Raw genomic sequence first — 11130 nt, 5'->3', positions numbered from 1 at the left:
AAATGATGCCTTATGCAATACTCAAACTAGGGAAAATGGCATTTGTTTACTCTAATTCTGAACCATACACATGGTATGGTTATGGGAACAATAATTAAGCCATTCACTGTCATCCCTCCGTTAACGCAGATAGTTTGCCCGGTTATGTAAGAGGCCGTCGGAAGGCATAGGAATGCCACCAAGGACGACACTTCTTTTGGCTCTCCAACGCGTCCCATTGGCGTTGGAGAGATAAGAGCCTTCAAGAAGTTTTCATCAGCAAGATACTGCAATATTATTTAAATAAAACAATCAGAAATGATAATTAATTTTTACGGATGTTATTAATCATTATCAATTAATTTAAAGCAAAAGGATGTGAAATGGTCTGTTACAGGTTTAGTAAGGGGGGTCCAGATAAATTAACCATGGTGCAACAGAATTAGCCCTTATATTATCTTTTGCCCACTCGCATGCCAAACTTTTTGTTAGCTGATTCATTGCCCCTGCATATATATACATGAAAAATTCACACTTATACAACCTTCATATTAGCAATAATAATAACAATAACAATTAATGATAACAATAATAATGCATCTAGAATTACCTTTAGTTGCTACATATATGGATCCGCAGGTCACTGATACAACACCACAGATTGAAGACACAAATACAATGCTTCCTGCTGATGAAGCTTTTAGAAGAGGATGTGAAAGTTGGCTCCAATGGTAATTAAGTAGATTCAAAATTCGTGGCCATGATAAACGAGAAATCTTCAGCTGTGTACTCTGTGGTCGGTTTCAGTATGTTTGTCCTGACATTGTTAATCTAGAGCCAAATATTTAGAACAATAAGAAATAAGAAAAACTCTTCAAAATGTTACCTTATACATAATGGAAGAGGTGGGGGACTTACAAGGATGTTGAGTTTTCCATTAAAGATGGAGGAGACAGTGGTTATTAGCTTCTCTCGTTCAGCTGGAGAAGATGCATCGTACACTGAACCCGTGACTTGGAAGCCCTTCTTTCTCCACTCACTTAAACATTCATTCAGGTTCGCCTCGTTTTGAGAGCATGTATGTACAGTCGCCCCTAAGCCTGCAAGTTCCTCCACAATAGCATGCTTGATGATCACAAATTAAGGTGGATAAGTTTTATTAAGAAGATGAGGCAATTATGATAGGGTCGCATGAACAAACATTCTGAAAGCTAATGTATATGCTTATGGTTCACTTAGATGATAATAAGGTGATACCGTTTGTTTTTACTATTTGTGTATTTATTGGTATTTATCATGAATTTTTACATGAAACGTGTACATTGGCAGTCTTATATATATATTATCTGTGATCCTTAACAATTCTCAAACATTTTCAGTCAAATAATTTAAAAAATAAGTTCTAAAATCACATGTACCAAAAACAACATGCAACACATTTACAGAGCCCAATTATTGTATTAATTTTATTTTATTTTTTAAAAAGAAGTAAATGAAAATCATGGAAATGAAGCTATGAATGATTATAAAAGTAATGTTAGAAATTATATTTTTATTTCATAATTATTCTATAATATTGATGTGATAATTTCATAGTGACACATCAACATTGTCGAATAATTGCGACACAAAACTATGAATTTTAACATTTCTCTCTCTCTCTCTCTCTCTCTCTATATATATATATATATAATGAAGACAAAATGAAACCAAGCCAAAGGGGGGTTCCATTATTACGGTCCGAGAATATCCATCGCTAGAATCTGGCATGAAAAGTTATACTTTGATAGAGTATTTCGTTTAAAATCACGGGCTTGTTAAAAAAAAAAAACTGTCATTTCTACATTTTTTTATGCAAATTTCTCTTCCATATCATTGATTTTGCATTAAAATTAATAATGAATAACACCCATGAGAGCTATGCATGCATAGCTCTACTTTAATGAAAAGTTTGATCATTATAGCCATAAACAAACCATAGAACAAAGACTTTAATTACATGCGAGCAGGCACTCATGAAGCTTAGGAACGAAGCTAGCAATCCTAGCTAATACTATAACAACAGATCAGAAAATTTGTCATTCTTATTGCCCATCATGGATATATTGATGATTTTTTAAAGATGTATAACAGATTACTTTGAAGATAGCAAGACAAGGCAAAGAGAGCGAACCCTATTCCTTTTGTTCTGCCGGTGACAAGAGCTGTCATTCCATGAAGACTCCATCTACTTTCTCTGCTACCCATCTCTTCTGCCTCAGCCATCTCTCTCTCTTAAAAACTCCTGCAATATTAGTGGTGTGCCTGTTACTTATATTATATATATATGTGTGTGTGTGTGTGTGTGTGTGTGTGCGTGTGTCAAGAGTTATCATGGGTCTCCTAGATGCCGTAATCAAAGAAAATGTCAAAGACCTAAACCGAAACCATTTATTTTTGAATAATGCTACATTTATTCACACTTTTCTACACTTAAGATGGCTTTTAAATCATAATTGGATATTAAATACATTTTTATTGGATTTTAATCCAATTGTGATTTTAAAAGCCACTTACGGATTTATAGAAATGGGTGTAGAGAAGTGAGAGTAAATGTAACATTATTTCTAGCAGTGACATTGCAAAGTTTTTTTAAAGATCACGACTTGACATTGAGAGTTTTATAGTTTATAGGATAATTGCAAATGCAATGAAAAATCGGAAGATGCCTGTTTGGTTTACAGAATAGACCACTGGAATGGAATGGCTTAAGAATAGCCAGTCATTTGTTTGGTACGTAAGGGCCTATTCCTAAAAATAGTTATTTCCGTTAGAATAAATGATCCCTTACTTAGATGAATAGTTTGTTGGAAGTACAAATAAAAATGCAAAGTCAAAGAAAGCATGCAAGAAGGTTGTACACGTTTCTTTCTAATTAATTGTAACATTTTGGTGCAACTTTTTTTTTACTTTAATTAGCTTAGTAAATTATGCATGCCTTAGAAGTCAAAAGAATATTTGTTAGGCGGCAACCTTATTAGACTTTATGATTTTTAGTTTTAGCTCTTGAGTGCTAGCCACCTTTGTGGACTTTGTAACCATAGTTTTAAGTGCTATAATTGTTTTTTTTTTTTTTTGAAAAGTTAAGTGCTATAATTGTTAGAGCAACTTTTATTGACTGTTTTTTTTTTTTGACATGTCTACACAAGGGAAGGGGGAGGGGGAATTCGAACTAGTGACCTCCGCTTCATGAGGCGTGGTCTACAGCCGATTGAGCTACCCCTTAGGGACAACTTTTATTGACTTTTAGTAAGCAAGTTAGGCGCATCTATTTTAGGCTTTAATAAGTAGCAACTTAATGAGTTGCTTTTATTGACTTTTGTAAGTTAGTAATGTATGTGTTCATATGTAAAAAATCCTTAAATAAGGATATTATGTTCGTTAGATTAAGTAAGCAATTATCAAGCAAGAAGCAAGTGGAAGCTTGATATTTCTCTTCAATATTAAAGTATTATTTTCATCTTGTCTTTTGTTCTTTCTATTTTTGTGAGTGTCCGTGTATTTGGGTATTGGTTTATAAACTTATTCCCAACATAGTTATTCCTTAAGGAATGAAATATATTTTCTAAAAACACCAATATTATTTTTTATTTTATTTTAAACTTGAAAAAAAAAATGAAAAATAAAGTGGGTGGCCGACCACCCCACTCACAGAAGAGGCCGGGGGTGGGCGCACCTTGTTTTCTAGGTTTTTTTTTTTTTTTTTTTTTTTTTTTTAATCTGAGTTGAAAAAAATAAATAATATGGGGTTAATTTTTAGTAATTTTGATTCTATTCTACTTAGAGCATGTGTGATGCTACCAAACTAAGGAATATGAATAATTATTTCATTCCACTCTCCTTTATTCACAGTAATAACTATTTATTTTTCTAATGAAATACACATTTCGCGAACCAAACGAGAGCCCTCTCTTATTTTTAGGAAAAATACACTTCAGTAAACTACCACTACTTTTGTTTTGTTTTTTGATCTCTTTTGATCTCATAAGAATTTATTAATTATTATGAAAAAAATTAATAATTCATGTCCGGAGATATTGTTCCCACGTTCAACAACGCATTGAATAACTCCTACTACTACAGCGCTTTCCAAATTATTTTTTGCATATATAGTCAACTTATATGATCATATCTAAGAAGATAAGAAAAAAAAACTTAATAATTGATGATTGCTAGCACTAGGGCTTTGAATTATTTGGATGCTTCATGCTGATCTTAATAAAAAAGTCTGTGCTTTGTCAATTAAGTTGGTCTAATATTCTAACTTTAAATGATGAGAGGATGTTACTCAGTAAGGAAAAATGATTCAGATCTCATTTGATTTTTTAAAATATAAGATTTTCAGATTTTAAAATTTGAATCCTGATTTGATACATTTAACTGTCTAAAAAAAAGGTAAAATTTTGTGTGTTACCGAGCCAAGTTGATGTAGATTGGCAAGCCTCGTTTGCAGCCCATCCGAACGAGCCTAAACCCGAGAGCCTCGTCTGAAGTACTCATCTGGGTACCATCCGAACACTTATGTTATTTTCGTGTTTTTATGTTTTATATCCGTGGCCGTCCGGATGGGCTTAGGTTCTGTCCGGATGGGTGCCGTAGGGTTTCAATTCGATTTAGTTTCGAACTTTTATTAGGTTTAGGGTCTGAGAGCTTATAAATACATACTTTATAGACCCTAGAAGGCAGTTGTTGTTTATGATTGAGTTTTGTTCAATAAGATTACTCAGAGTTGAGTTTCTTCATGATTTTCCTTCAAAACCTAGAGAGTATCTAGCGTTTTAGAGAAGATTTCTCAAATCTTTGATAGAATCAAGATCTAGAAATACATATCTGTTCTTTATTGTTGTTATTTGATGCAACCTACTAAGTCACGTTGCATCAATTGGTATCAGAGCCCAAGTTACTTTCCATGAATGGGAGAGGGGCAACTATTGTGTAGATATGAACGAAGTGCCCGTGTGCATGGTGGTGGCATGTAATGAGCATCTGGTGATTCGTTTGCGGCACATGGAGGAGAGGTTTGGTGGTATAGCTGTTCAGAAGAGGGAGCGGGTGCGCACCCAACACAGAGTCCCTACCGATCACTTGGCCAACATGCATGGATGGTCCGAACGCTCGTCGTCGTCAACCAAGACCGCGGTACGCAGGGGCGAAAGACAAATTTATCGTTGAGAGTGAACCTGTTAATCATTTTGCAGGGCGTGGAGTGTAGAAGGAATTTCCTATGGCACAAGCTTATGCTATTACAAGGGACGCATGTGTCAAGTTCAACACCCCGGACTTCCAAGGTTGCTTGCAACCCAAAAAGTCCCATATTAAAGAAAAAATAGAAAAATACGACAAAAAGAAGGTGCTAAGAGAGGTGGTAGAGAGGAGGAGTTAATCGGCAATTCGTTGGCATCAACTCTTGGAAGAGATGATGGAGATCCTCAGGGGACAGATAGAGATCCTCATTAACCAAGTGAATAATATGGGTGGTCCTAACGTTTGTCGCCGACAACCAACTCCACGTTTTGTGGATAGGGACAACGTGGTTATCCTTAGTAGGGCGCGATCTCAATGGCAAAAGGCATGGATTGAGACGGAGATTCCGCGACATGCCAACTTGACCATTATTCGCGATTCCCAATTCCATCTACCAAATCCATATGATGTGGAAGAGGAAGGTGAATCTATTGATGATGAGTTTCAGGAATTCGAGTTCATTAATGAGAAGTCCAATCATGATGACGAAGATCCTTCACAAGGATTCAGGGATTGGGATTCTCCACAAACCTATGATGACGATCTCAGATGAAGATCCTACGGAAAAGCCCTTGCCATCCGACCTAGAGGGAGAGTACGTAGAAGACTGGTTTCCTCCAACGTTTGGCGCCTCTACCCCGAAGAAGATGACCCCTTGGAAGAGGAAGGACATACAGATAGCATTGCAAATTATAATGAGGTTGATGAAGATCTTTCAGGTGGAGTGCCTAGATGAAGAAGTAAGTTATATTGATATCCTTGGTGTAGATGATAATTTGTCGGATTCTCTTAACAATGATTGTGATAAGTTTTATGCGGTTGAAGAGAATTACATGTTCACAAGGAAGACAATGACTAACCTATTCTTGAGTATTTTCATGCCATGTGGAAGGGAAAAGATGCGAGGAAAGTGCGGCAAGCTTGATGTATTGCAAGGCGGCGTGTGGAGCCTTCAAAATAATCATCATAGTCTGCCTGTGATTAAGAGCATCACGTTTCTTGTGGGGTGTTGCATTGTCTTGACCTTGAGAACGGGAGAATGGAACGAATTGACAGGGCACTCGAAGGACCGTGGAAAGATCCGTTCGAATTCGAGGACGAATTCTCTTCAATCTGGGGAGAATGATGTAGATCAGCAAGCCTCGTCTACAAGCTCGTCTGTAGCCCGTCCGGACGGGCCTAAACCCGAGAGCCTCGTCTGAAGTCCTCGTCCAGAGACCGTCCGGATGTAGATGTTATTTTTGTGTTTTTATGTTTTATATCCGTGGCCGTCCGGGCGGGCTTAAGTTTCGTCCGGACGAGCGCCATAGGGTTTCAATTCGATTCAGTTTTGTACTTTTATTAGGTTTAGGGTTTGTAGGCCTATAAATACATACTTTATAGACCCTAGAACAGAGGCAGACCTACGTCCAGCCTTGTGTCCCCCCAAAAGTTTTTAAGCCCTTGCTATCAGGGGCTTTCAATGCGAAATAATGAGAAAAGTCCCCCCAAATTTAAGTGTCCGTCCCCCTGAAATGTTTGCTCTCGTTTTGGTGTGTTAATTTGTTCTCTCATCCTCTCTCTCTCGGCACTTGCAGCCTTGCAGGGCTACGTAACCTGTAAACTTGTAGGCCTACACTACAAATTTAATAAGTTCATGTAAATCCTGGAGGACAACCTTGAGTTCATAAACTTGAATTTAACATTTACATTTTCCTTTAGCTTCGGAGACAACTTTGGTTATTTTGTGGTGGTTTGGGTTCATAATATTTGTTTTGGCATCGCAAGTGAAATGAATTTATCATTTATGATTACAAATACACATATAAAGAGTTGATATATATTTATGTGCTTACGTAAGTTTGTCTCCCCAACTACAAATCCTGGGTCCGCCCTTGGTAATTTCTAACATTATTATATTGAATAAGATGTATTTTCTCTTGAATAATGCTATATATTCTACACCCCGATATATTCCACCTCTATATCAGTGGCTGATGTGGCACCAGTGAGATAAGGTTGTACTAGTGTAGTATGTAACATTATTTTTTTCTATTAGGAAGGAAAAAAAAAAAGTTGTGTATGTGGAAAAATTCGTTGGATTTAGATTTTTTTTGAGAAAATTGTATTGTAATTTCTAGAGAGGTAATTGATTATATTATGTTCATTGTTAGTGTAGATTTCAACTTTTGGGTATAAACAATTGATATGATATTGTAACATATTTTATCATAGTGGATTTCTTCGAAGTAATTGTCTCAGAATTTTTCCCTTCAAGCACTTCAAAAGGTTTTCCAAATAAATTTCGATTCTTTTCAACATGATTGATTTGCTTTATGAATTATGATTGCAATGTGTTCTCTGCTTGAGAATTTTGTTCAGAATAATTTTTTGGGAATGGTTGAAATTGTTTAATTTGTTTGTATTTTTTTTTTTTTTACTTTTATATTCACAGAAGACACTTGCGGTGTGATGAACAATATATATGATAAATAGGATGATTACAGGAGGAAACAAATTTATTTCAGTCTGTCAACACAAAAGGAATCACATAAATTAAGTTTAGCAGCATAAATATATATATATCTTCAAGCACCAAAGTACAAATATTTTCTACGGTGTGTCAAATCAAAATTTTCATTTTATATAGAAAACCAGCGACCCCATAAGTCAGATAAAATCAAACAGGCTCTGCTGAAGCTTATTATAAATTATGAGATCGATACAAGTGACAAGCATTAATTAGATCTTAAAACAAACAAACATAAAAAAGACGACATAAAAGGAACAATTGGAGTTGGGAAATTTATTGAAAACAGCTTCAACTAAGGAGATTGATTTTATCATATCTGATCATCTGTCATTGTTCTAGGGCATTGAGTCCGTACACAGTCATCCCTCCATCAACATAGATTATCTGTCCAGTAATGTAAGAGGCTGCAGGTAGGCAGAGATACGCTACCAAAGATGATACCTCCTCTGACTCCCCAGGTCGTCCAATAGGTGTCCGTGAATTTATAGTTTCCAAGACTTTGCTTTTGAGTAACTGTAATAATATATAATAGTATTAGGAATTAAGCGCAAGGATTTTAAAGGAGAACAAAATTTACACAAACACAAGCACAACGAAAACAAAAATATATACCATCACAAGAAAGAAAAAAAAAAAAAAAGAAGACCCATTTTAAACCATTCAATTAAGTCTCTATTTTCGACCCTATTGTCTTCTAAATCCACCTATATATGCTCATACAGAATTTTTTTTTTTTTTTTTTCCCTCCCTCTATGCAAATAGGGAAGATGTTATAAGGGATTTTCAAAAAACCCAAAAAGGGTATGCTTTTTATCAACAACAAATCCAAAACGAAAAATATAGTATAGAAAATAAAACAAGAAAGAAAGAAATGTGGAAAACATATTCAATGATGATTATGCCAACAATTAAGACAAATTAATGCACTTACATTCTCTGTTAAAGGAGTTCTTGTCGTCCCAGGTGCGACGCAGTTGGTCCTAATATTGTCTCGTGCCCACTCACATGCCAAGCTTCTAGTAAGTTGGTTCATTGCTCCTGTGTGTGTATATATATATATATAAAACATGCAATTCAATTATTCAGGCCACTATGTAAATTTTTACAATATCCAGAACCGGTTAATTATGAAAATAAAATTGCATAAATATACATATATTATGTACCTTTACTTGCTCCATAAATCGACATGCCATCTATTCCCAACATTCCACTAATGGAAGAAATGAGAACAATACTTCCTCCTCTTGATTCTTTCATAAGAGGATAAGCGAGTTGGCTCAGGTGGTAAGTGGATTCAACGTTGGTTGCCATGATGAATGCAAAATCTTGAGCCGTCACCTCTATGGTTGGTTTAGCAAGGTAGGTCCCCACGTTATTTATCTAAAACCAGTCATTGGTCAATTCTTTTTAAATATATGTACGCTTGGCTCTATTAAAACCACTCTTATTGGTTATATTTTTAGTGAATACGCATTATTATAAACAATAATCATAACGATAGTAGATGCAATACATGCATGAGCTAATTTTTAGTCAATATCCTAAAAGACGTTTATATATTTTGCAATTCCAAACAAAAACAAATTTTTGGTATATATATATATATATATATATATAAGGCATTTTTTTTAAAGGTTATTGTGAATATCCTCACTAAGTTATTCCTCTAATTTGAAAGTTATAAATTAAGGAAATGAATAGAAATCAAAGTATGACTAATGCTCGATTGTTTCGGAGTAAAATATTTTTTGAAAAATATTTTCAGTAGTTGGTACCATTGGTTTTATTCCCCTTTTATCTCATTAAATGTGATGTAACTTTTAAAATTACTGTTGAATTATCAAATTCAATGCTAATAATTTTAAAATATACATCTCATTTGAGGGATAAAAGAAAGATAGAACTCTTAGGTATTACATGACTTTTTTTCTTAATGAATACTACAGCAAACCAAGGACTTACAAGGATATTGAGTTTGCCGTCAAATTGATGAGAAATTGTGTTCATAAGTTCCTCTCGTTGGGGACGAGACACAAGGTCACAAACTGAACCAGTGACTCGGAACCCCTTCGCCTCCCACTCATGCAAGCACTTATTCAAATCACCTTGATTGCGAGAGCATGTGTGCACGGTCGCCCCAAGCCCTGCCAGTTCCTCCACAGTCGCATACCTATATATACATACAAACATCCATCCGTTTGTCACAAAACTCATGAAGCCGAAGCCATAAAAACAGAAAATTTCTTTTTGTGAAGCTCGAAATAAAAGCCAGTAAAAGAGAGAGCTGATAATAATTCGGTTGCCCCAAGGCCTGCCAATTCCTCTACAATAGCATACCTAAAAACACCATATAGTAACCGAATTTTCACAAAACAAAAATAAAAGCACAAGTTATATTTCCTAATTACAAAACAACAATTTCGTAGCTGTAGAATGATGATGACAACAAGCAAGAGAGTTCCAAAATGTTTTCAACACTACACATAAAACAATTACCAAGAGAGTATTTTCCTTTTTGTTTTCTGATGAGAAAATAAATTAGATTTTTTGGGGTAAAGGTCAAGCCAAGCCATGGATTCTTAATTCTTTGCCCCAAATTTTTTTAAAAAGAAAATGAATAAATAAAGGGTTGAATCCCAAAACAGTTTTAGCCATAAAATCCAAATCCCAAAGAGCAAAAGAGTTCAATGAAACAAACCAACTGATGCTCTAACTAAATATGGCTATACATGTACAATAAACTTCTAAACAGAGTTGCAATAAAAATAAAATGTCGCTTTAGATGGGTATTTATTTATTTGTTTATCTAATTATCTTTTAGAAATCTGCAGTAATTAGAATGATTTTCGAAGCAGAAAACAGAAACCAGAAAAAGAGTAGTAGGCAGAGAGAGAAAGAGAGAGAGAAGAGAACCCGATTCCTTTAGTTCCACCAGTAACAAGAGCTCTCATTCCCTGAAGAGACCACCTGCTTTCTCTGCTACCAATTTCAGCCATTTGATCCCTCTTTGACTCTTTGTTACTTTAACTTGTGCTTCTCCCAATGGATAATGTAACGTTGTTGGTTGGCAGAACATGAGATGCTTATGTAAAACTAAAGTGTCTTCGTCTGTTTTCCCCAGACAATATAACTTGGCAAAGGCCAACACTTCCTGTCCACACATGGTTTCCTCTATCCATTGGATAAGAATCTGAATATCCTTATTTCGACGTTAAGGCCAAAAGAATCAAACATTCACACCGGGCTTTCTCTAGTTAAGATTTTAGCTAAAAAGTGATTTTTTTTTTTATTATTATTATTATTTTTTTATACAGTGCTCACACACGTCAAATGTCTGTTGTAGGAGGCTTACA

General features: G+C 35.2%; 2 protein-coding genes across 2 annotated transcripts; both read right to left on the bottom strand.

The window, feature by feature from the left end:
• Positions 1–640: 640 nt before the first annotated feature.
• Positions 641–2244, bottom strand: LOC132163360 (tropinone reductase homolog At2g29150-like). The gene is made up of 3 exons (XM_059573622.1): positions 2149–2244; positions 898–1104; positions 641–810 (listed from the first exon to the last, which is right to left on the bottom strand). The coding sequence occupies exons 1-3, from the start codon at positions 2242–2244 to the stop codon at positions 715–717; spliced, it is 399 nt and encodes a 132-aa protein (XP_059429605.1). The 3' UTR covers positions 641–714.
• Positions 2245–7918: 5674 nt separating this feature from the next.
• Positions 7919–10867, bottom strand: LOC132163359 (tropinone reductase homolog At5g06060-like). Its single transcript, XM_059573621.1, has 5 exons — positions 10691–10867; positions 9740–9947; positions 8941–9157; positions 8706–8812; positions 7919–8287 (listed from the first exon to the last, which is right to left on the bottom strand). Exons 1-5 carry the CDS (start codon positions 10771–10773, stop codon positions 8102–8104), a joined length of 801 nt encoding a protein of 266 aa, XP_059429604.1. The 5' UTR covers positions 10774–10867; the 3' UTR covers positions 7919–8101.
• Positions 10868–11130: the final 263 nt, after the last annotated feature.

Source organism: Corylus avellana, chromosome ca10, assembly GCF_901000735.1.
Source record: "Corylus avellana chromosome ca10, CavTom2PMs-1.0".
NCBI classification, from domain to species: domain Eukaryota; kingdom Viridiplantae; phylum Streptophyta; class Magnoliopsida; order Fagales; family Betulaceae; genus Corylus; species Corylus avellana.
Note: the sequence above shows the minus strand (reverse complement) of the source record. Positions and strands in the feature narration are given on the sequence as shown.